The 26,105-nt window shown below is 36.2% G+C and overlaps 1 protein-coding gene across 1 annotated transcript in view; it reads right to left on the bottom strand.

Moving 5' to 3' along the window:
• Positions 1 to 26,105, bottom strand: part of KIF21A (kinesin family member 21A) — a 101,116-nt gene that overhangs the window by 56,877 nt on the left and 18,134 nt on the right. The window contains exons 2-10 of the mRNA XM_058558513.1: positions 12,267 to 12,489; positions 11,959 to 12,141; positions 10,431 to 10,580; positions 9,583 to 9,717; positions 8,860 to 9,027; positions 6,853 to 6,968; positions 2,469 to 2,664; positions 1,866 to 2,055; positions 1,445 to 1,508 (exon numbers count right to left, since the gene is read on the bottom strand). Of these exons, the coding sequence (XP_058414496.1) occupies positions 1,445 to 1,508; positions 1,866 to 2,055; positions 2,469 to 2,664; positions 6,853 to 6,968; positions 8,860 to 9,027; positions 9,583 to 9,717; positions 10,431 to 10,580; positions 11,959 to 12,141; positions 12,267 to 12,489 (1,425 nt within the window). The remainder of the gene's footprint in view (positions 1 to 1,444; positions 1,509 to 1,865; positions 2,056 to 2,468; positions 2,665 to 6,852; positions 6,969 to 8,859; positions 9,028 to 9,582; positions 9,718 to 10,430; positions 10,581 to 11,958; positions 12,142 to 12,266; positions 12,490 to 26,105) is intronic.

The following is a 26,105-nucleotide window of genomic DNA, read 5'->3' as shown; positions in this document are numbered from 1 at the left end:
GGCAGAGAGGAGACAGAGCACAAGAACCAGAGCATGGAATTAGCCTTAACAATTGCCCAGTGCCAAGGAAATAAAAGAGAAGCAGGTTAGAAGCAAGAAGAGAATATTCAGGAAGTAAAAGATAGAGATTACCAGTTGTGTCTCAAGGAATGGTAAAGATGGGGTCTACAAAGTGAAGAAAGATTGGTCAGAGAACAAGTTTTTGGCAGTAGGTAGGAAAGGGCACTGCCAGCACAGGATGGAAACTGCAAGTCCAGGTTGGCTGCTGACCAGAACTAAGACCCAATGCCCCAAAGGTCTCTGCCAAAAAGGTAACACTTGGAGATACATATACAGAATAAAAGTGACAGTTATTTGAGTAACTTTATCTATTGCCACATCAGATGTCTTCTCATTTGTTATCGCTTTTTGAAATATTAAAGGATCCAGTGTGCGTTGTGGAGGCAGAAACAATAGAAATGGTACTCATCTCCGTTTGAGAATCTCTAGGATAGTCAGAGGAAGAGAGAGGGCAAGAGAACACAAATATAAGATGGAGAAGTGTTAGGGTAGCTATGAAAGATGATCTCCCATTTGGTTATTTTCTGCAAATGGGTAGCAGAAATGAGATCTGAGCTACTTAGATGCTCCCCATGGAGCTGACTATAATTTTACTTCAGGAGAAAGTAGCTCAGCCATCAGGGCAGACCATGGAACCTGAAAATATTCTAGAAATGATAGTGCCCCTGACTTTTGTTGCTACCCTTATTCCCCTAGTCTGGGCTCAGTGGTCCCCTCCACATTCCCACACCAGGCGTGGGTGTTCCTTTTACTAATTTCTATCATTCCATTTACTACATATGACTATTTATCTAGTCACTCCGCCAAGACCGTGAACTCCTTGTTTACGTCACACTTAATTGCTCAGCCCATGGCATGGTGCTTGGCACACAGTGAGCATTTGTAGTACATGTGTGAAATGTAAGTAATGAGCCTCTGTATGTACTAAAGAGGCAGGCAAATTGGTAGGGATGCAATGATTCACACACAAAGAATAGCTGGAAAAGTAGAAGAGAACAGGAGTAATGGGAGATCAAAAAAATTAGAGATGAGTGATTGATGTTGACCATTCCCAAATGATGGGGAAACAGGCACAGGGAGGGAAGGCATCAAACGTAACTTCATCAATATCAATTCTGCCTGCCCTGTATGTCAGGTTAGGTAAGCTCCCAATGAGGAGTACAACAACAAGAGTGGGAAGATAATATGAGAAGAGAGGAGAAGAAACTAGTTTGGAATGTGACACTATGGGAAAGGCAAGTACCTATTCCCCTGAAGTTAACCTGACCAAAGGGCTGAAATATCACCACGAACAGTTACTAAACAATAAGCCCAACAAATAACAATATTACTACACTGCAAAACCAAAACGTGCATATTATATATTACAGAACATGAACTGTACCTGAGATCTTCGATTTCTTTGATGTAACTGTGAATCATATTACTAATCTCCTCATTCCCTTCACCTGCAAGATAAAATATGAAATTAAGAATTTCCTTTAAATTAAAACTTCAACAAAACAAAATGTGAGAAAAAATAAAGTAATGGAAACAAAATGATAATGCTTTAAAACAATTAGTACAGCAAATTTCCTACTCTTAGTTACACGAGCAGTCAGGAAGATAATATGATAAAGCAAAGGATACATTTTGTTTCTGTAAGAACGTATTGTTTACAAATTAAGTGTTTAACTTAAAATCACATATTGTATACACGAAGATTGACATTCCTACTTCAAATAGTCCAGATAATTAATGAACACAAAGAAAATTCCCTGCCCTCCAGAAATTAATCCCTCAGTCATCCCACTCAGCACACATACCTGCTCTGGCAAGAACTTGGTTGGCCTGATCACTAACAAGCTGTGTGATCCTGGCCCTCAATGCATCAACCGTCTCTTGCATGGCTTTAATTCTTACACGCAGGTTATTATTTTCAGTCTGTAGCATAGCATTCTCATGAAACATGTCATTGATGCTTTCCACACCCTCCTCGTCAATTATTCTTTTACCCTAGGAAAGGAAAATATTTTCCTGTTGGTTGAGGAGCCTTAAATACACAAGAGTTTTGTTTAAGGATACTACAAGTCTATGCAATTCTATAACCAAGAGCCCTTTTGTCGTAACAGCCTCAAGCAAAAGAGATCCTTTTCCTTCTTCTACACCCCTCCACGCTGCATTTGTTACTAAAGAAATTGATTGGGTAAGGAAGCCTTTTGAAACAAGAGGTTGGTCAGGTTGATAGACTGAACATTATTAAAGGCTATCCACATGGAAAACTAGAGAATTCTACCTCCAAAAGGAAGGAGGCCATTATTATGATGGACAAGAGACTCCAGAGATAGCTATGTGCAAGCAACCACAAAAAGGCAGCATTGTGTTCACAAAGTGTGTCACAAAATGCAAACCCAAACCCGTTAGCTTACTGTTTTGTATTCCATGAGCTCCATCTGAAGTCGCGTGATCTCACCACGGAGTGCATTGATTTGCTGACTAGCTCTGTCCTGATTGACCATCACCTTGTTCTTGATATTTCTAGCTCGATTGGCATATTTCAGGGTATTTAAAGTTTCCATAAAATCTCTGTCTGAAGGGCTGACACATGCTATCATGATTGTTTGGCTGGAAGTTACAAAGAATAATTAGGTTTACAGAAAAAAGCAAATAAAACACTGAAATAATCATTTTTAAATACCTCCCCTCTGAATAGTACCTTCTCTTCAAGACACCAAAAGATTGATACTACTAACCTAAAAATTAAAGCAAATTTAAAAGCCACCATGCTTTAAGACTATCTTAAGGGCCAGCCCCGTGGCTTAGCGGTTAAGTGCACGCGCTCCGCTACTGGCCGCCCGGGTTCGGATCCCGGGCGCGCCCTGATGCACCGCTTCTCCGGCCACGCTGAGGCCGAGTCCCACATACAGCAGCTAGAAGGATGTGCAACTATGACGTATAACTATCTACTGGGGCTTTGGGGAAGAAAAAAAAGGAGGAGGATTGGCAATAGATATTAGCTCAGAGCCGGTCTTCCTCAGCAAAAAGAGGAGGATTAGCATGGATGTTAGCTCAGGGCTGATCTTCCTCACAAAAAAAAAAAAAAAAAGACTATCTTAGGGAAAGGTTTCATTTACTTAGGCAAAATTGGGAAAAATGAATTTATATTATCCTTCTTTGACCCATAATACCTTGAGAAAGTACAAGTGCGTATACTTTTTTCTCATCTCCTTACAAAAAATTTTTGAAACAATACAAACAGAATAATTCTAAAATTTAATATACCTATGACAAGTTATAATTCAAAAATCATTTCTTTCGTTATCCACTTAATATTTCAGGATTTTAAAGTTTTCTTCTTTTTATTTAATCACTTGTATTCTTATTTTTGATGTCAGCAAAGAATTTTACACAAAATCCTACCACCTGAATGAGAAGGGTAAATACCCTAGGTTTTACAATATAAAACATCATTTGTAATTGAGTGGTCAAAGTTCCAGAGTTTCTGGCCAGATTGCACAGGAAAAATGGGAACCATTACTTTATGGTCAAGAATTGCTTTACCAAACAGAATAGTGAAATGCTTAGTATGCCCAAGTTATCACATCTGTCAGTAAATTCTAAACAGCACTTAACATGCTAACTGAAAAATATATAGGAACTGCAATTAAGGAGCTAATTTACCCACCGTCGTAGGAAATTCAAGCCTATCAATTTTAATCTCTAGCCTCCCAATCTCCTGCTTCCACTCCTGCCTTCCCCCAATAATCTCAACATAGCACTCATAGTAACCCTTTTAAAAGGGGTACCATTCCACCCATCTTTTTCCCTTTATCAACTCTTGCTCATCTTTATTTATCCTTACTCTTACTATTATTCAAGATTCAACTCAGGTTTCATCTAGTCCAAGACTCCAATGCTTGATTTGGCTGTACTCTCTCTCTCTCTGCTTCCTCACACCCTTTGCGTATCTCTTTTTGTTGATTATTATTATTATTACATTGAAATTTTATAGATCCCAACTCTTAACCCTAAACTCCTAGAAGATAAGGATCATCAAGCTTTATTCATCAGTAGACTTTGTATAACACAACATGTGGAACATATTAGGTCATTAGTAATTGTTTGTGGTGTGTGTCATGTGCACATAAAATTTATTTATTGGAGGTCAGAAAGTTAAGATGATTCATGCACCTCCAGCTGTCTCTTTTGATGAAGAAGATAAGGAAATCAAGTGACTGGTTATGGAAAGAAGATAAGGAAATCAATGATGATTACGACACTGATTAGAGAATAGGACAACTCAAAGTGTAGTCTCCAGTCCAGAGCCCGTCTGAAAAGTATTTGTTATCCGTTCACAATAAGTACAGAAACTGAGAGTAAGCATTTTAGAAACTTTTACAACATTGAGCTTGCTATAGTCAATGAACTCATTTCGCTGAATAGGGTATAGACCAGTTCAAGTGTTTTCGAACTCACATGTTGTCACAAATGGGACAAACTGAGTGCAGTCATGCACAATATTATTAACCTGCCACAAATTGGGGAGGTGGGGAGGAGAACTCTCCCTCCACAAATGTTTTCAGAAGCACTGGTATCAAGTGCTTAAGAAGAATGGTGAAAGTCAGGAATGAGAGGAGCTAAGATCTACTGGATAGGGAAAAAGTGACATATTGAATAAAACCCAAAAGATAAAAATTTCAAGAATGGTTGTGTTTATGAAAAATTCAAAGAAAATATTAAAGTTGTATTTATATAAAACCACCATTCTGTTTTAAAGGAAACCATACCATTTAAATATATTATTATGTTATATACCTTATATATTGTTACATCATATTATATATCATATTATAGCATACATTAGGGAGGAAATACACCACAATGTTAACAGTAGCTACTTGTAGGTAATAGAAATATAGCTGATTTTATTCATGCTTTATAGTTTTCTCTATTTTTCAGAATTTTTGCTATAAACTTGTTATAATGTTATATTAAACATTATAAATGTATGATAGCCAGTTGGGTTAAAAAAATAAACATCACTAAACTATGCACATAAATATATGCAGCTTGTTTCCAAAAATATCTTTAATCGAATTTTTCTTTTAAGAGTAATTTGTACAAACTTCACAAATGAAGGTATGTTGTTCCCCAAGGCTTATACAAAGTACACTTTTGAACTAGAAGTTCAATCCTAACATTTTAAGCAGGAATTGAGGTTCACTAAGGATGGCATTAGAAGAGGTCTTCTCCTCTGAGGAGTTACCACCCAGTAAGGAAATGGATGAGACTATTTAACTGTAGCCTATCTAAAACTCAAGAGGAATAAAAGACCCACAGTGCAAATATCTTAGACTGCTTACAGGGCAAGCAAACTTTCAGAAGTATTGCAGTATTCAAAACTATTGAAACTTGAAAGGTGAAGACGTTTATCATCTCCGCCTTGTTTTATAGTTAAGAAATAAATATAGGAAAGAGCTATAATTCAGTAAACTTGAAAAATTTATATTTGGCTTAAAACACAAAAATTTTTGTCCAGTTAAATAAGACCTAGATTGATACTGAGAGTCAGAGTGAAAATATAGAACAGAAGTAAGAAATATGCAATAATAGAAGCAATATTGCACCCATACATAGGGTGGGAGGGAGACTGAATCATAATTTTTCAATTTTGTGTTTTGTTTATCATAACCATAGATGATAAAAGGAGTGACAACATGTGCATAAAAGTTTTGTGATAATGGTAGTTTTTGGTGATGATAGATAATGAAACTCCATTTCCACCTCTGAGAAAGTGACAGGTGTAAAAAAATCTACCCTAGAAGAGAGATGAATTAAGACAATGCCATTATTATATAAAAGGAAAAAATACAAAAATGATACTGCTGAATTCTATAAAACAAAACTTTATTTCTAAATCCACCCAATTTCAAACCTAAATAAATTTAACATTATCAAAATTCTTTGAATAACGGTTGTTCAAAAAGAAACTTCGCAAGTTTAATTACCAGATCATTTTACAACATCTAAGGATCTTTTCAGTAAACATCATATTAGACTACTGAAAACACTGTAAAATAGATTCACTGTGGTTGTGTGTAACTTGTTGAATTGTGCTGTGATTGAATTTAAATAATTTAAATGCCAAAAACATTTCCACTTGCGAAGCCAATATGTTGATGTTTATAAAGAGGAATGCATTACCAAAAGAATGTATTTAGCTGATGAAACATATCAGAATGATGCAAAGTATGGAAAAGTAGGAATACCTAGTAAAGTTTATAACCAGCAAACACCCTATATTTCATTCAATTGACATTAAAAAAAAGGTTTTCCACATGTAAAAAAATGTTTAATTTTTAGGACACTTTCTAAAACAGGTTTCAAGTATATCTAAATTACTTTGTAATTATTTAGAAGACAGCATTAATTTTTCAACAAACTTTTATTAGTCATCTGCTATGTGCCAAGCACTGAAAGCAGAAACTAGGATACAGTAGAAAGAGCACAGGCTATGAACTTCATTTACAAGCTAAGTGACTTTGAATAACTTACTTAACTTCTCTGGATTTCAATTTCCTTATCTACAAAATAGGAATAACAACACCTGCCACAGGGGATGTTATAAGGATTATGTGAAATAATACCATACAAAAGGACTCACAAATTTTAGATACTTAATAATTATTGGTTCCTCATCCTATTAATTTGCTTTATAATAAAAACAGTTCTGATAAATCACTTTACAAACTTACTTTGAAAGTGATGAGTAATTGAAATTCAGGAATATGGAGGATAATCACATATGCATACCTATTTCCCCCGAGGGAATCCTGCAGTAGTCTTGTCAGCTTAGAATCTCTATAGGGGACATGGGTGGCCCTCTTGCTCTTGTCTCCCAAAGCACTTATTACATTGCCAAGTGCCAACTAAAAGAGAGAGAGAGAAATGATAAAAATTCACTAATTATAACACCTTTAAGTAACAAAAGCGTATAGAGAATAACATGGAGACACGACAGAATTGAGAACATTTGTGTTTGGTTTTGTTTTATATTTGTATTTTGAAGAATGAAGTAAACCTCAAAGTTTTCCATATTAACTACTAAAACCTGACACCACTCAAAATTTAGTACTCTATATATACCCATAACTCACAAATACTTAAACTTTATTCAGAGATTATCTGTAGAAATAGAAATGTTATAAGATTGGCAACTTCTAACAGTCCTTAGAATTATCAGAGCATCAGGTTGTGTCCCCAGAAATTGTCAGTTCATGTTGTAAATTCTCCTCAACTCAATGAAGAAATACAATGTTTAGGTAGTTTAACAGTTTCATGAAACTTTCTTATTGCACTACAGCTCCCTTATCAGAAAACAAAATCTCCTTTAACCACAACAAAAATATCCGTACGATTTCTCTGAACAAAATATTCCCAATGCAAGTATCGGTGTCTTTAGAAATACAAAGAATCTATGTACTAAGCATTCAATATTTTAAAAACTAAGTCAAAGTACAGAACTCTTTAGTCACTCCTCCTGTCACCCCTGCTGTTTTTCCTACTGTCACTGGACTAGCACCGAGAGCATAAGCATTATCCTAAATGTTGGTCACACTCGCCTTCAGTAATGTAAACATCTATAACCGTGTCTTTGTTAGGACCAATGGCTGATGGAGAGAGTGGCATCAGCATCACACTGTGTCTTAGTCTCCCTTTTCCAAAGACACTACAGTGTTAACCACTGGCTACACTGAAACTCTACCAGCTGTGTCTAAACATGCTTCAATAGCCTAAACAGAAAAACAGAGCAACGGCTTTTGTCTTTTCCTGACAGCACAAATGTAAATACCACCATGATTTCATCTCCTAAAATTCAAAACAATACACAAAGTCCAGAATCCAGGTTACTCCCTTTTACACAACATTCAACCTTATGGTTGGAAGCATCAAGATGGGTGTTGGAGTTGGGAGGTCTGGCTCTCTTTAATCAGCCTTGGTTGATAATTCCCCCACAGAAGGGTTGCAATTCTATAAAAGCAAATATTAGGCAATGACAAAAAAGGACCATATGATTGGAGCCCCCAGCTCTAGGACAGGAGCGAGGGAAGCAAAGTGGAAAACACAGGCCTGATGCTATCAGCATCACAGAAATTTAGGGATGTCATAACTTTTATGCAGGAACAAATGTCCAATTTTATAACGAAGTCAATAAGAAGAAAAGATTTAGTACACAAAACTTTACGCTAAAACATTTTCTTCCATATAACAGAAGCCTTATGCTAACAAACACAAGGTGTTTTCCAATCAAAAACACCACTAGGTGGCATGGTATTAAAGTTAATTCCTAATATAATGGAGAAAAGTTCTCCCTTTGAAACAATAATTACGAAAAAACATTTGATTATCATTCCCAAAATAAAGTGATGTCATAAAATGTTTGCAAAAAAGCTACTTTGAAAGTCGTCCTGTGAAATATACAACATTAATTGCTGATTTTGACAATATATTTTCAAATCGGGAATTTTTAAAATCATTTCTATTATATATACATTATTTCCTGCATATATCATAAAATTCAATCCAACTAAATTTACACACATGAAGAAAATCTGCAAGGAGAAAAGAAGAAAAAAGTCTATAATGTGAGGAAATCAAAGTTCAATGCATTACTCCTAAGTTTACAAGTTTACTGCAACTTTCATTTCTCAGCTCAGTGCGCGAAGGATTTCCACTTGGGTATCACATATTACAAAAGAGAAAAGGACAACAGAAAAGCCCTGATATGTTCTCAGCACAAAGCCTTAGTCTTGATCTTACAAGTCCACAGTTGATGGAAATGCCTTCTTTGGCCCTCTCGCCTGTAGCTCCAGTTCGCTTCAGTCTTTCTGATCCTGCCAGATCAACAAAATGGAACTTTGCAGTCAGGGTTTCAAATTCATTCATCTGTGATGATTCAGAAATCACCTTATTATCAGTCATATTTTCCTGCAATTGAGGACAAGAATTGAAAATATTTTATTAATGTGACACTAAATATCCTCCAATCCCAACCTGCCCTCATTATATATATACATAATATTATATTTTAAAATATATATAAAAATACATATTATACCTACAATATCCAAAAATAGGCATGTAGCCAAATAAATATAAACGCACAACTGTCTGCTGGTGATTAGAAGCTTAGTTAGAAAGAATCGTGAAGGTCAGAACCCAGCTGTAGCAAATGGGGCTTTGTTTATGTTGATGAACGGAAACCTGTAGCACACAGTCCTCAGAAGCAAAGGGTCTCAGGTGACCACAGCCATCACCATATGGCCACAGCTCACTTTCTGGTTGCTGCAGACACATATCCAATTTTTCATTTCAAAATCTTACATGGGTGGCCAGCCTCAGCTTAAATAGGACCAGAGACATCTCATTAGGAAAAGGAATGATTAAAGAAACTAAATTTGACTCAAATGTACTCTCTTGGGATTCATGTGATTTTAGGGAAATGAAGACTGAAAGTTTAAAAAATTAGAACTAATAACTCACAGCATCTATCTGGGGACACATTCTGGTTTGACAAACGTGAATGGTAAAAATGGCATGGGAACGAGAGCTCTGAACATTCATCTGGGTACTGGCAGTCGTCCGGGATAAAGCACCCAGCTTCAAACATTGCATCATCTGGAAAAGGGGAAGAAAGGTGGGGTTTGCGTGAACAACATTTAAACAAGATACCATCGAATCAGAAGCCTGAGCTAATGGCAAAATCTCACCATATTAATAGTGATGTAAAGATGTGGATTTTCATATTATTTTAGTTACAGGCACTTTTTGAGCTGAACTTATCAGTATAATAGTGTATTATTTTTTTAATAGGAGAAAACACTGAGATTCCATTGTTTGCCATTTGCTGACATTTGCAGCTTCCATTCCAAAACTGTTACAGTAGAACTCTTTGGAACAAACTGAGCAATAACTTGAATTACTCAAGTTCTTCTGTGTCTTCCGTTGAGATATTTTTGTAACTTTTCTTAACAGTCTCCCTTTAGCAGCCATGATACTGTCCTACCTATCTGACAGCAAAAGGTACAATAGGATGTGGTCTCATCCTTCACCTTCAATTATCAAACCCTCTTTCTCTAGCTGTGAAAGAAAACTATACAAACATTGCCTTACATTTTTTTGATGCTATTATAAATGTACTGACTTTATCATAACCGTGACATTTTAAATAATAAAATCCTGATACTAAAAAAATATGAGGAAGGAAGACAAGAATTTAACTCCATGTTACACTTAAGAATACAAATTTCATATCTTGATCTTAAGCAAACTGTCAGCAAAGCTATTTTACAAAAAGCCAAATATGCTCTACTTTAACTATAACATGTCACCTCTGATTCTGTATTCACAGTACGTGTTGTGACGCCCACAGTATAAATTCCTCCAGTTGCATCTTCATGAATTCTTATATTTGATTTTTTATTTTTTGCATCAATATCACGAGTGGTATCAAATAAGTCAAGGACCTCTTCATTATATAGCTATCAAAAAGAAATATTAGAAGTTTAATTTTAGCAGAAATTGCCTTATGGCTGTATTAACACACATTGCAAAATATTATCTTTCAAACACATCTTAAAAGTTCTTCAAAATGACTGTATTTCTTCAAAATAACACAAAAATAAATGAAGCAATTATTACAAATACAAATAGATGCCAGATTTCTTTATAAGAGTTAAGACCAGAAATGACTTAATCATGACTAATGAGTTGAGAGTTAGCTAAAATGACCTACTAATCCTTTGCGAGAGATAAATATTTATAAATACAAGCAAACTCTAAGAAATATGTAGTAAATGTAGATAAATCCTAAGCTTACAGATTTTAAGATTTTTACTACTTGAGCTAAAAATATTTTCGTATTGCCCTACAATCCTTCTTAATGTACCTAAAAAATAATACTTAATATTTTTGTTAGTGTTTCTGTATCAATAGTGGCTGACAAAATTGAGCTACCTCGTTAGAAGAGGAAGCACACGCCTATTTTTCTATTAATATACTTTAAAGTCACAACGTCTAACATTTTGGAGTGCGAAAGGAAAGATAGAACACTGTTTCTTTTCTTTTTCCACTATCAGTTACCTTTCCTTTGGTGGAAACACATAGTTATATTCTCCCTGGTTTTTACTAAATTGGGATATCCATTAAAACCAGCAGTAAGACAATCGATGTTAATTTGAATTGTTTTCTATTTTGTGCTATATAAGGTTAAATAATATGTCTTATCAACGACCAAAATAATTAGCTCAGGTCTTCCAGACTAGAACTAGACTACAACAATCTCTGGATCAAGCATCAAGGATTATAAGTCACTGTCCACCTAATTGCAATGTTGCTCAAATCCTAGATATCCTCTTACTGTCATATCCCTCCCATTAGACTAGACTGCCCTAAATTAATCCAAACCTGCCCCAACCTTTGGACATTGCATCAAAACATCTGCCTATCTTTGCAGGAATACCAGCTTCTGCAGCCAGAATAGTGCTACAGCCTCAAACCTATTATTCTTCACATTCTCCCCCTCCCTTTTGGTCTTAGTTGTTGAGTTTTCAGCACTTTGTAAATCTGCCTACATTACAACAGTAATTATAGGATAAAGAGAGTCTGAAACAAACAATATTGTTTTACTCTATGGACACTGGTTAAGTGTTTATAATCTTAAATGCTAACAAGTAAGGAATACTTATTACCAATTATCTATTGTTACTGCTACTTATCACCTAATGTTAATTTACTCAAACAGCATTTATTGAGCACTATATGCAAAGCACTGTACTAAAGCCGAGAGCATAAAATCATAAGGGCTATGGTCTTAAGGACAAAATTTAAAGGAAACTAATGACACAACTAGACTATTACCTCTAAGAATTGGGCATTCACTTTAAAATCTGGAGGAGGAAGCCCATTTTTAATTGCAGTGTGTTTTTTTCCTTCAATACTCTTGAAAAGGTGTTTAACAGCACGAGAAATGATACCCTGCTCCTCCTCGATAATGTTAACATCAAATCCTGTTCCCATTGTGTATGTTTTGCCAGCTCCAGTCTGAATAAAAGAACAGAGAAAAATGCGGGCTTGATCTTAATTACCTCAAGAAACAAAAATAAAAGTGCAACTAAATTGACACTTCTGAAAAGTTACAGATTCTGTGAAAATAATTTGATACTTACTTGTCCATAAGCAAAAACTGTAGCATTGTATCCTTCAAAACAACCTTCAATTAGTTTTTCTATACACTGAGCGTAGATCTGCTCTTGCTGGGAGTCAATGTCAAACACATAATCAAAAGTAAAAGCTTTATCTTTCCCTAGGAAAACCTGAGGTTCTCCCGGTGTGACAGATGTACAGATATGGCATCCTTCAATCTTTTCTTTGGCAAGCTGTGGTCTTATTCTGTGAGAAATAATCATGAAAAAATAAAATAAGATAAAATAAATGAAAAACAAAAACTGAAGAAGTAGGACTGAAAAATTCCTGGCCATAACTTTTAAAAACACTAATGTAATCCACTATTGCTCCTTCAGTTGAAAAGTTAAATAAATTGAATTATACTGAGTCAATTTCAGTATGAGTTACTTAACAATTCCCAAAAATCATGAACAAGGGTAAAAGTAGTCTTACAATTAAACACTTTTGTGGGTGAATACTTTTTCTCAATTCTGTAAGAGATAAAGACTCAGTTAAATAAATTCTGCTACCAAAATGCTGTTTGTTGTTGTCACTTTTGTTTTAGATTTCTTCTTTTTATTTCCAGGGAGGCTGATATTCAAAAATGAGAAATCAAGGACATAATATTTATCTTGATGCCCTTGACTTGCCTTTTTTTCAAACTCTTCACCAATGGTTTCCAAACTTATTTGACCATATCCTTCTGTAAGCTTAACATGTTTAAGCATACTCTCACAATATTTATGTATATGTTTTCATTTATAAATGATATGCAGGTACTATATTGATTTGTCATATATTATGATGTACATAAAAGCTGAATTTTGTAAAGAAAGAAATTAAAAATAAATACAAATAGAAGTTCTAATATTTTCTCTCCAAAACTCAGTTAATCATCATGTACATCTCCTAGGTGTTCTCTCTCCACTTGGAAGACCACAGCATTATACTCGCCCTACAGTCACCCGCATCTATTCCAGATTCTAGTATCTTCCTCTTCTGTCTTCTCTTCCTAATTTTAAGGCCTATTTTCAAAGAAGGTAAGTAAATATAATGATATATTGTTAAGAGAGCAACCTAAAATCTGGCTCTATTCTATTCACTCTATATACAGGACCATTCTGGGCATACACATCACTGACTTACCACACCTAGGTTTTTTAAGAGGTTCCTATTTGCCATGGAGAAGGAAAAGCAGTTTAAGGAAGAAAGCAAAGACAACCAGTGATGGAAAATATAAAACAATAAAGACAGAACAAAGAAAGGATTTTAAAGGAATCTGGTCCCTCATCCTTAGACTTTGAGATACAGAAACTGAGATCTCTAGAAGTGGAATGAGTTCATCTGTTTATTAGAGATAAAGCCAAGCCTGAGTCCAGATCGCCTGAGTTTTAACCCCTTCCAGTTCATCAGGATGGAAGGTCAATGGAAGGATAGGAAAGACAATACTGAGAAAGGACTGAATTTCTGCAACTCTGGTTATCTAAAATAGAATTCTGTAATACAAAAGTATATATGTGTGTGTTAAAGAATATATTTATGCAACTTTTTTATTTCCACTGTGATAATGATTTTTTTTAATCAAGTCTTCAACTTCATTTATTTGTTTTAATGGAATGCAGCAATCCATGTGGAGCTGGCTCGGTACTGTGGAAAGAACGATGGAGTGGCTGTTTCTGTCACTCCACAGACATCATGTGGTCTTCTCTCAGCGCTCCAATTTCCTCGCCTGTGGATAGAAACTATAATTTCCAAGGTTCCATTTAGATCTAACACTATTTGACTGCAGGATACTGTATTACAAAAAAGGGGAAGAGGAAAAAACTATTTATGTACTGTTATACAGATAAAATGATATTACAACAAATAAAACAAAGGGTTTCTATTAAGACGCTACGTCCATGGACTATAAAACAGCTCATGGTAGCAGCAGATTTGCCTTTCTGGTTCCACATTTTTTTGAGGAGTGGTCTTTCTCAAAATTAATATTCTCTTCTTTCCAAACTCCTCCTCTCCTGTCTCACTTCATCCAGTCATGGGGAGGAAACCATAACTGAAACCCCCATCCTCCTTGGAAGAATCACTATGCTGACTGTCGTCAAGCCAGAAACAGGAGAGTCAACCTCAATTACTCTCTCTTCCCTAATCCATCTATCTAATCTATCTCCAAGAGCTATTAATTATCTCTGAAATAGCTCTTGAGCCCACCAATTTCCTTCCTTCCTCATCATAACACCCTAATCAAGGCCACCATTATCTTTTGCTTGGACTATTGCAGAAATCTCCTTATCAATCTGCCTATGTGTAATCTTGTCACCTGCCAGTCTGTTTCACACACCGCAACATCAATGATATTTGTAAAATATGAAGTTGATCAGATCACACACCGCAACATCAATGATATTTGTAAAATATGAAGTTGATCAGATCACTACCTTCCTTAAAACTCTTCAGTATATCCCCAAATCCCTCTGCAGCCTCTCCTCTTGCCATACTCCTTCTTTGCATCAAAGGATTTGGCGCGCGTGGGCGGGGGGGGGGGGGGTTGCGGGTGCTGATGGTTTGTTTTTAACCATTTTCACTAACAAGCTATGCTCTCTCTAGCCTCTATGCCTTCAAATATGCTATTCTCTTTTCCTGGACACTCTTCTCTACCTTCTCAATTCCCAACTCCTTTTCCAGCCTGAACATCTCATGTTTTCAATCTCTATTTAGATTTCACTTCTTTAGGAAGCTCCCATTAACTCCGCATTCCAACATACATATCTGAGCATCAGTCATATCTGAGCCCAGGGTTTTCTCTTTCCTGAATCTACCTCATTTGCCCCTCGACTCTGCTCTCTCTGCCCGCTTTATAGCTGCACTGTGAAGCTTGATAAATCCCATGTAATAAAACAGATACAAATAAACACAAGGATCTAAATGAAAATGAACACGGAGCTACTGTTTGAGATCAGTGCCTCATTAATTTCAAGTAAATGATTATAACCACAGGCTAATTTATTTGGCCATTAAGATACTTTTTATTTCATTTCAACATAACAAAGAAAAACTAGGTGCCATTTGAATTGCAGATATGACAACCAATTTTAGAATGCCAATGTCACTCAGAATTTAATCTCCTAACCTCTATTCAACTGATTACTATCCTTGCTAATGGTGAGGTGGATTGTGTTTGAAGCATAGATGATGTGCAACTCCATCCATTCGCATGGGCGGGGGGAGAGAGCAGTTTAAAAACCAGTAAGACGGGTAGGACCCTTTTCCACTGAATCCATGCAATGGCAGTTTTCCAGCAGGTCTGAGAAACTCCCACCTAGGAGGGAATGGTCTCCCACACATGCAGATAATTGGAAGCTGACTGTACTTCAAAGTGAGGGATATATTCGCCTTTTCAATTCCTCTTCAAAAATTAGTATTTTAAACTCTCCAAATCCCTAAATTTATACTCGCCAAGAATTCTCAGATGAAGCCCTAACCCACGCCAATTCACTTGCTTTAATAAGGCGAAGAGTTTGAAAGCTACCCAGTCACAAACCTCAATTTCAAAAATATAATTTGAGATTTTATGTAGACAAAATATACCAACCCTTCTGGGAAAGAGAAAACTAAAAATAGAATCTGACATTTATTATTCTAAATATTTTGAAAATACCTTCTTTCTTAGTATTTTTATGTAAAAATAAGAACATGAACACATTAATCTAATCCCAACACTAAGAAATAATCAGTGTTAACATTTTGTTTAACATTAACACTAAGAAATAATAAAGTCTTGTAGGTTTTTAAAAATGTGTAATCATACAACTAGATATATTTCAAACTGCTTCTTAAAGAAAAACAATTATGCATAAAACTTACATCATAAATATTTAGGATAAGGTATTCTAATATTACATAGCAATTATATGTAATTTACACATATTATATAAATTATATATATTATACATATTATATATAAATTTATACATATTATAAAGGCTAACAACAATGTAGGTTCTATTTATAATATTAATTTGCTAATGGAGATGATCTCTATTTGGGTTTTTAAAAAATGTTACATTGGAAATGAACGTAGGAAGGGTAAAGCTGTTATGGAAAATCATGACAGTTTCGCTAGAGAATGTGCTTTTTTTCCTTAGCATGAAGGATGGAACCTTTTATCCTTTGTGATCCATTGACCAATGGGGTGGGTCCAAAAAGGAAAACCCATGGACAGCCATACAGAAAAAAATGTAATCTGTTGTATCTAGTTTGTGAAGGTTGAAGGTTTGAAACAGAATATCATACAAGCTGCTAATTCTTCAGTTTTAAGGACATGACAAATGTCTTATGTGAATCTTTCCCTCAGCATATAGTAGCCATTTAGCTTCTGCTGTTATATTCCATTGAAACCGCTCACACAGCAGGTACCGATGACCCTTTTATTTCGAAATAAAGTGAACTCTTTTTAGTCTTCATCCTACCTGACCTCTCTTTAGCATTTGATCCTATTTACAACTTGTAGGGAAGGAAAAAAGTGTTTCCACCTAACCTCCTAGGTTCTCCCGGCTGGACTCCTGTAAATTAGACTGTCAAAAGACAGATTAACGAAAGAAAAACAAATAGAAGTTTATGAACATGTGTATCATACATACACATGGGAATACTCAGTGATGAATAACTCAAAGGGTGGCTAGACTTTTTCCTTAACAAAAGGAAAAACAACTTTGAGTTTCTAGGACAGCAAATTGTGGGAAGGTAAATATAGAGGAGCTAATGGAAGAGAAGGGCTAGTTAGTAAAGTTGGTTTCACGGTTCCTCTGGTGCCATTTCTGGTGATGAACTTCTGTCCTTCCTGGTAGAGAAGGGAGGGGAACACCTTTACAAATTTATGTCCTGCTTTTAGGCAAATAGGGGTAGGGGAGAGATCTTTTCTTGTATCTGCTTCTTTTTAATTGCCTTCCATTCAAAATAACCCTTGTGTCAAAGTGGCTTATTTGGGGGAAGCATACTCCGCTATCCTTCAAACACCATATTTCTCAACTCTTTATCTGCATTTGGCTATTGTGATATCCCTTTTTTTTCACTGATTCTGATTTCTGAACCCATCTTTTTCCCTATACTTCATTTACCAACTTGCCTTAAAATATCAATGTTTCCCCCAAAAATGTCCTAATTCTTTAGCATGGTATCTAAGATTTTCCTAATCTGGATTCTACCTGTCATTCCATTCTCATATCTAGTCACACTCAGCCACATCAAACCAATGATCATTTCTTGATCAACTTATATACTTTCATTCAGCATGCCAATGCACAAGGTTTTCTCTCTGCTTGGAACGTTGGACCTCCATTTCTCTGCATAGAAATAATTTATAATTATAAATTATAATTTATAATTCTTCAAGACCTAGCTCAAACATCTGTACCTTTTTAAAGCTTTCCTTGCCCCATTCAAAGCTTGATTTAATCTATGCAATTTGTACATGATTGTAGAATAACAAGACATCAAATTGAATTCCTGTTGCCCTATTAGTAAATGAATTATTTGAGGACAGAGAATATATCTTATTCAATCATAAAACAAAGTAATTCAACAAATGTTTACTGTTGAATCCTATAAACTGTTCTAGTAAGGGGGGAACATTCCAATACCAGGCATGTGATTATCATAACCTAATTTTTGCCCCATCACTTGACTCTGTTACTAGAAACTTGATCTTGAATAATCATTTAACCATTCTATGTCTCAATTTTCTAATCTATAAAATGAAGAGCCTGGATTTAATATTCCCAAGGTTTTTTCTAACTTCAAAATCTATTTTAATTATTCCTTTAAGAAAAACAAAATCTTGATTTAAAAGAGATAACAATAAATGATCTTTTTTTCCTGTCACACCATATATCCACCATCAGTTACACATCTTCTTCCTCATATCTTTATGGTTCCTATTATTCTCTCTAGTTTTTATAGCAATGTTACTGTGACCATAGGGACAAGGCACTTCAATTATGAAAACACTATCTATAGCTTCTTGCAGTGGGAGTAGCTAAGAAGATTAGAGGAGATTCTGAGACTGAGACCAGTAAGTTTCCTTAAATTGGCCCCTGTTTTCTGTTCTCTGCTTTCATAATAACCACAACTGGTTTAAGTAACTGAGTATATTAAATAAGCCAAGAGGACTAGTTTCAAGATGTCCTAGACAGGACGGAAAAACAAGAAGATAAACATATTTGAGGGGAAAGGGCTTATAGTTGCTACCTTTTCAGTCAGAGTTTTAGTCATGAAACTCAGCAAACCCGCATTTAAGGTTTAATTCTCCCACTGTTGGAAGAGGCAATCCACCATGAGACCTGAGCATCCCTGCACATTCTCGCTGGGTATGCCAAGAATGCAAGACCCTGACTGCTCTTTTCATGGATCATTTCTCAAGGTTGCATTTGCAGCAAGCAACCTTTTAGGAATAATGTCTTTCACCTGACAAAGAGCTGGCTTGCTTGTGTTTTCTATAAAAACAGTGAATTTCCAAGCTCAATGTTTCTCCATATTCCACTGCTTACACAGCATCCATATAATAGGTCTACCTGCATTGCCTCCATTGAAGTGGGGGCAGAGAGAAGACGGGGAAGCAGTTCAAATCAACACGAGGCTCATGATGGTTACTGTATTGTGTGTAATAAAAAGCCTTTGCCTCTAATTCAGGAGCCTGTAGGTGAAATAGTAACAGGCTGGTTTGTCACCTTGCAAATAGCATAAAATATCAGACTGTTCAAGGTCTTAACACATACTAACTGTGACCTCTAGAAAGTGAGTCTCTTAGTATCAGTTTCCTTATCTATAAAATGGTAATATTATTACTGTCACATCCACATCACAGCATCTTGAACAAATAAGATAATATGTGGCAATGAAAGCCTAGGTAAGTATAAAGTGGTGGTGGTGGTGTTGTTGCTGTTACAGCACCACTTGAAAATTCTCCAAATCAGTTCCTTCATAAGGCACCTTAACATCTTAAATCCATTTGGGCCTTCTAACATGTTAAGGAATACATGATTTACTCTTTGGCTCCCCAAAGTACTGCCGTGTTTTTCAAAATACCCTTTGGATGCCCTGAGTCTCTAGAACAATTAAGTGTAAAACTATATGTCAGGGATAGAAATATAATACAACAGTGAACATTATTACATGGATATATGTGTACATATACAGACAAACATACATACATATATTCCTATGCAAAGATAATCAAGCTGAATAACATCAGACTTCATTTGCAATGAAAAGTTATAATCTCAACGTTAACCCTTTCATAGTAATAAATAATCAAGCCTCATTCATCCTGCTATTTATACCAGTATACAGTATAATAGAAGCCAAAATAAGAATTTTTATTCTTTCAATGTTATCATTTTTACTATCTCCATGTAGCCAGTAAAGAAATTTCATTCAGAACGGAAGAGAACCAAGTTCCTGAGTAACAGGTCCTTTTAAAAAGGGGAATTAAATTGTTATGGTACAATTTGTCCTTATACTAAATTAAATTTGATTAAATGCTAGTGACTAAAATGTTGACAAATGACTAATCAGTGATTTATTATTACTGAAGGAATGCTGACTTGAAAATAAATAATCGCATGCACTATAATTTATAACCTCCCAGGACCTGTGCAGTCACTCATATTTTTTTTCTAAATTAGAAGAGCAGTACTAACATCATTCATTAACTTAAGTCTAAGGATGCAAGCAATCAAATCTATACTTTTAAACACATGTGTATTGTAGTACCTTCCAGACTTTCTCTAACATCCTCACCTCTCCTATCCCTGTTCCTCATTTTAAAAGCATCACAAGTGATAAGCCTTTCTTTTGCTAATTAATTGGTCAAGTTATTTTTATTTTTCCCCACAAATAGAAGAGGAATAACACACAAAATGTCTTCCTTTTTGCTGTTGGCCCTTGCTAATTTCTTGTCCTGTTAGAAAACACCATTGTCCTTAATCCATGGTTTCATAAATGTGACAAATTTTTCCATTACCTAAATGTCTTTGTAAACTGTCTCTTCTTTTACTTGAGTTATTCTGATCTCATCCCCACACGATTGTGGTAGTTCTCTGGTTTACTCAATAATCTGACCTGATTCTCACTTTGTGTGACTCTTTTACTCACAGCTATCTGTAACTAGCCCACTTGGCACCTTGTTAACACCTTTGTTCTTCCTACATGGACGCCAATAAATCTGTCCAAAATCTGTCCCCTGTACAGATCCTTTGCCTTCCTTTATTTCATTTGTCGCTGTTTTGGATGATCATTATACTGGATACTACTTACTAGTGTTCAATTTGATATCTTAATGTTAATCATATCTTACTAATTTCCTCCCTTCCATTTCTTAAAAATTAGGACAGCTATCATTTTGTCACCACAACTGAGTCACTGGGGTTTCTGGTCCCTTTTTTGATTCTCCCCTAGTTCATTCCAGTTAAGTAAACACACATTAGGAAAGGATCTGCCCTACTTTAATCCTCCACCTTCTGTTCTAGAAGAGTTTCTGACACACCATAGGAACTTACTAGACCATTTGTGGCCTTGCTGAATTGTTTTCCTAAGAAATTAGGTATGGCATAAATAATAAGCAACACAGGTCTATTCAAAGAAATTCCCTTCCCCAAAATCGATCTTTAATTACAAGGATAGTTGATGTGAAGAAAGGTATTTCTTCAAGACATTCAAGAAAGAAACACATCTCAGTAATTCCATTAAAGAGATTAACTCTGTAAAAAGCCTAAGAATAATAAAGCACAGCAGTGTGTACTGGGGACCAGAAAGTGTACACTTCTATGAACAACAGAGATGGAGAGAGGAACTTCACTTTTTAATCCACTAATAATGAATCACTTTTTTAAATTACCCAGAAATCTTATCCTAATCTGTATAATTAGCTACGCATCCTACTGCCTCATCTCTGTGTGGTCTACCTGACTCAAACTTATTCTTACCTAATAACACCAAAAGATAGTCATAGACATATCTACTTTCAGTTAAAATGCTTAATGCACAGTGTATATAGTTAACGTTTGGGGCTGTGATTCCTAGACTAAGCTACTCGGTCTCTGGCTTGCAACTCCACTCGGAAAAATGAAGATTTATTTCCCTCAAGCGAAGTTCCATACGGGCTAACTATGGAAAGGAAGTGGGGGAAACAGGATGATGGGACATTGTGTCATCTTCCTCTGACTTGCATCTCCATGTCTCACACCTTTTTATTCCCATGGCTCAAGTAAGGATACAGTACATTGAAAGAAGCTCTCTCTTAAGTGAAGATCTAGAATCTTTCACAGGGGGTAGCATCGTGCCAGTCTCTCTGTTGAATACCAGATGTTCAGAGAACTACACTGAAATAGTGCAGATAGGCTGACAAAATAAAGAAGAAAGTAGCCAAATTCAGGATTTTGAGAAAAGTCCAATCTTCTGTGTCACTGTAATTAATCCTTTTGGAAACTCTAGGGCTTTCTCCTTTAGGCTCTCTCTCAGAAATAGAAAACCTTCTACTCCAAAAAAATAAGGGAGTAAGGAAAAGGACTACTTTACGTGATGACATGACCTGCCCATCTATTGTCCCAAGTGCTCATAAAATTTCTGTTGCTGCCTGGTGGCTACAGTGGTAGCATACCTACAACCCAAGGCCATTAGAAGACTTCACTGAGTCAACAAATCTCTGTGGCTCACCTACTAAATGTCAGTGTGTAAAGTGAGGACTTTAAAAACAAAAACAAAGCAGCTGGCCAGGTGGCGTAGTGGTTAAGTGCGCGCGCTCCACTGCGGCGGCCCGGGGTTCGGATCCCAGGCGCACACCGACGCACCCCTTGTCAAGCCATGCTGTGGCGGTGTCCCATACAAAGTGGAGGAAGATGGGCATGGATGTTAGCCCAGGGCCAGTCTTCCTCAGCAAAAAGAGGAGGATTGGCAGATGTTAGCTCAGGGCTGATCTTCCTCACAAAACAAAAACAAAAACAAAAAACTTGAGGAGGGTAGCCATAGGAGAGAGAAGGAAACAAAGATCTAGAAAAAAATTAAATATGTGCTCAATGGAATATTTTATACAAAGGAGAAATGGAACATACAGAGGGGAATGGGGTAGGTACAGGAAAAGCTTCACGCAGGAAATTATATCTGACCTAGATTTTGAAAGGTGGTTAGATTTTTCCAGGCAAGGAAGGGAGAAAAGGTCAGTTCAGGCAAAACAAGGGCAAAGATACTTGAAGCGCAATTTGCTCCTGGTTGAAACATAGTCCTTTGGGCAGAAGCATCAGAATAATAAGAGTTGTTAGAATTCAGGAAGGTTTTATGAATGTTATGACACCACCTACGTAGGCATCCCAGCTAAGACATCATCCTCTAAAATGAACACCTTGGTCTCCTCAAGATGAAAGAAGGCACCAAAAGGCACACAAAAGCCATGCTAGAGATCCCTGCCAAATATTTTTTAGTTTTTCCCTCCAGTTCAATTCACCCATCTTCACCTTACCCTGTGCCCTAGGAGACTGACCTTCATGAGCTGCAGCAATGGGCTCCCCTACTCTGGGCTTCCATTGGGGCTCAGCAAGGAGGACATTGTAGGGTAGGAAAGGAATGAGGTCAGGCTATTAACTCTCCTGGTTCCTTCCCAGCCAAGTCCTACTGATGGGCTATGTCCCTCTACCAAAGGCCACAGCTCCTATTAGGACATCTACAATGGTAGGTGTCCCCCTACTGTTGCTAACACCAGAGTAACGCCTGGTCCGTTGTAGTTTCCCTCAATGCTGCCCATCCTCTAACACACTCTCCCCAGCCATCTTCTTTGAATGTATCATCTCTTTCCTGCCAAGATCCTGACCAAATCAGGGTTAATCTCAGAAAATGGGAACAATGTTTTTTTAGCACTACCACTGTGTCACCATCCCTTTCACTCCCATTCCTGATATCAATATTGACCTAGAATACAGAGCCACCAAGGTCCCTACAATTCTCCAGCCCTTCATAGGCAAGTCATTGACCCATTGTTTTTGCTACACAGAGGTAGAATTTGAGATATACGTAAAGGATTTTATTGTTAAAAACGTAATAAGTAATAAAGTTTAAAAAACATCATCTTTCTTGGTCAATAGAATTAGTTTCTTTAATGCTTTCAATAAAAAAGATTTAATTAACACTTAAGTTTTGTTTTAAAAACTTGAAGGAAAGGTGGAAGAAGATTCAAGGGGGTAGACTAAAGGGAGAAAAAGTAATCTCAGAATAAGAGTTGTGATAACTAGATGCTATTTCAACTGCCATCCTGAGGTCAATAAGTTTCTAACATCTTCTATTTTTCTTACTACACTCCATCCCAATTATACACAGAATTTTCAAAAACCTTCCTATAAAGTTCTTTCTAAATGAAACCACACATGTTCTTGGGGGAAAGGGAGGGGGTCTCTTTTTATGCTTAATAATACCGTATGTTTATTAAACTATTTCATCATGAGAAAAACTGAACTATGACTATATATAATGACAGGAATACATCCTTTATCCCAAATGTATGTTATTTGTGTTTGCAATCACTCTGTCAAGGAGAAAAAGACTTGTCATTTCAGCTCTGCTTCTTAGAAATAGAAATAATATTTTGTAAGTATGCATGATATTGTTCAGATTAAGATTCTGGTTCTAAAGTAATGAACATAAATTATTGATAACCAATTTTTATCATCAGGGAAAAATAATTTCTACCACAAACACTAATATAAGCCATAATTCCGTCATCTCCCAACAAATCCAAAATGACAGGTCAAAGCCAAGGCAAAACACTATAAGAAACACATATTTTTATAAGGAAAGTGTGGTAGGTAGAATTTTAAGATGATCCCCAATGATCCACACCCATATATAATTTCTGCCCCTTGAGTGCAATGGAATCTGTGAATATGCTAAGATATGGTTTCCAATTCAGTTACTAACCAATTTATTTGGAGTTAATCAAAGAGAAACCACCCTCGGTGGGCCTGATCTAAACAGGCAGGTGAGCCTTTAAAAGAAAGTGAAGCATCAAAGAGACACACTCCTGCTATACTGCAGGAAGAAAGCAAATAATCATGTTGTGAATTACCTACAGAGAAAGATGCCTTTAGGAGACAAAAGCAGTCCCCAGACAGCAGCTAGCAAGAAAATGGGGACCTCAGTCACACAACCACCAGGAACTGAATTCTGCCACCAACCTGAATGAGGCAGAAGACGACAGTGAGCCCCAGAGGAGAATGGAAGCCCCAACTGACACTTTGATTATAGCCTGTGAGACCTGAGCAGAGAATCCAGCTAAGCTGTGCCAGGACCCTTGCTCCATGCAAACTGAGATACAAAAACCATGTGTTATTTCAGGTCACTAAATCCGTGATAATTTGTTACACAGCAATAGAAAACTAATACAGATAGATACCTATATTCTTTATTACACTGAATCCTATTGCTTTAAGACCATAATCCTTAAAACCATTGCTTATACAATTTTGAACTCAGAACAGTCAGATGGGTAACATCTGGCATATTATAATGACAGTGATAAACAAGTCAAAGAAGCTCCATTCATGATACCATTAATCTACCATTCACGACACTATGAATCTATCTGCCTTTTTGAGGAAAAAAATGAACTCATCCCATTTCTAAGTTATAAATCTCCATCTATGTTTCTTTAAGCTTAATTTTTTTACTTCACAATCCCTGAATCAAATGTTTAACAATATCTTACATTTCCTATATGTCCTAAAATAAAAACGAATGCTGATAAGTATAAACAAAAATAATTAACTCCAATTAGAAACATGCTTTCCTTCCAAGTATAATACTCTCTGGTCCTTCAACTTAGAAGCAATTATTTTACAAGGCAGTAGTTATAAGGACATTTATATTCTCTATGCTTCTTCAACCATTAGTTAACCTGAGTTCCCACGTTTCTCTTTCTGTTTATATTTTCTACTACAAGGTTGGGATACTTTTCTTCTGGTAGTGACCATTGCTGCTTATGAGTACAAAATATGACAACAGGGCAATGGAATAGATTATGCCCACTGGCAGGCTGAATAGTGGTCCCAAATTCCCAGAACCTTACAGGGTAAAAACGACTCTATAGGTGTGATTAAATTAAGGATTTTGAAATTATTTTGGATTATCCAGGTGCCCAATGTAATCACCATTGCTTATAAGCGTCCTCATAAGATGCAGGAATAGGGAGATTTGGTACAGCAGAGGAACGTCAAAATGATGCAGTGCGAGAAATACTTGACCAGTCATTGCTAGCTTTGAACATGGAGTAAGGGGCCAAAAGCCAAAGAATGCAAGCAACTTCTAGAAGCTAGAAAAGGCAAGGAAGGACATCTCCCCTAGAACCTCCAGAAAGAACACAATTCTGCCAAACCATTTTAGGATTTCTGACCTTCAGAACTATAAGATAATACATTTGTGTTTTTTTAAGCCAATTAGTGGTAATTTGTCACAGCAGCAACAGGAAACTAATATATGCCCTTTAGCGTCATATAAACAATCTGGTCCTAAAAACATGAGTCAGAGTTAAGGCGACCATAAAATTTACTGTCCAAACCAGGACACTTTTGAAAGTGAAAAGGGTACTATTAATCATACTAGGACAACAGTCACAAATTGAGACTATCCCAGGAAAACTGAGACATCTGATCACATGGTACACTCATAGCAGAGAATTCAAATTATAGAGATGTACATTTCAGTTCAAAATGAAACAACAGCTTTTCACCAATTAATCCATCAAAAAACAGATAGGGGGCTGGCCCGGTGGCATAGTGGTTTAAGTTCTCATGCTCCACTTCGGCAGG

This window comes from Diceros bicornis, chromosome 17 (genome assembly GCF_020826845.1).
Source record: "Diceros bicornis minor isolate mBicDic1 chromosome 17, mDicBic1.mat.cur, whole genome shotgun sequence".
NCBI classification, from domain to species: domain Eukaryota; kingdom Metazoa; phylum Chordata; class Mammalia; order Perissodactyla; family Rhinocerotidae; genus Diceros; species Diceros bicornis.
Note: the sequence above shows the minus strand (reverse complement) of the source record. Positions and strands in the feature narration are given on the sequence as shown.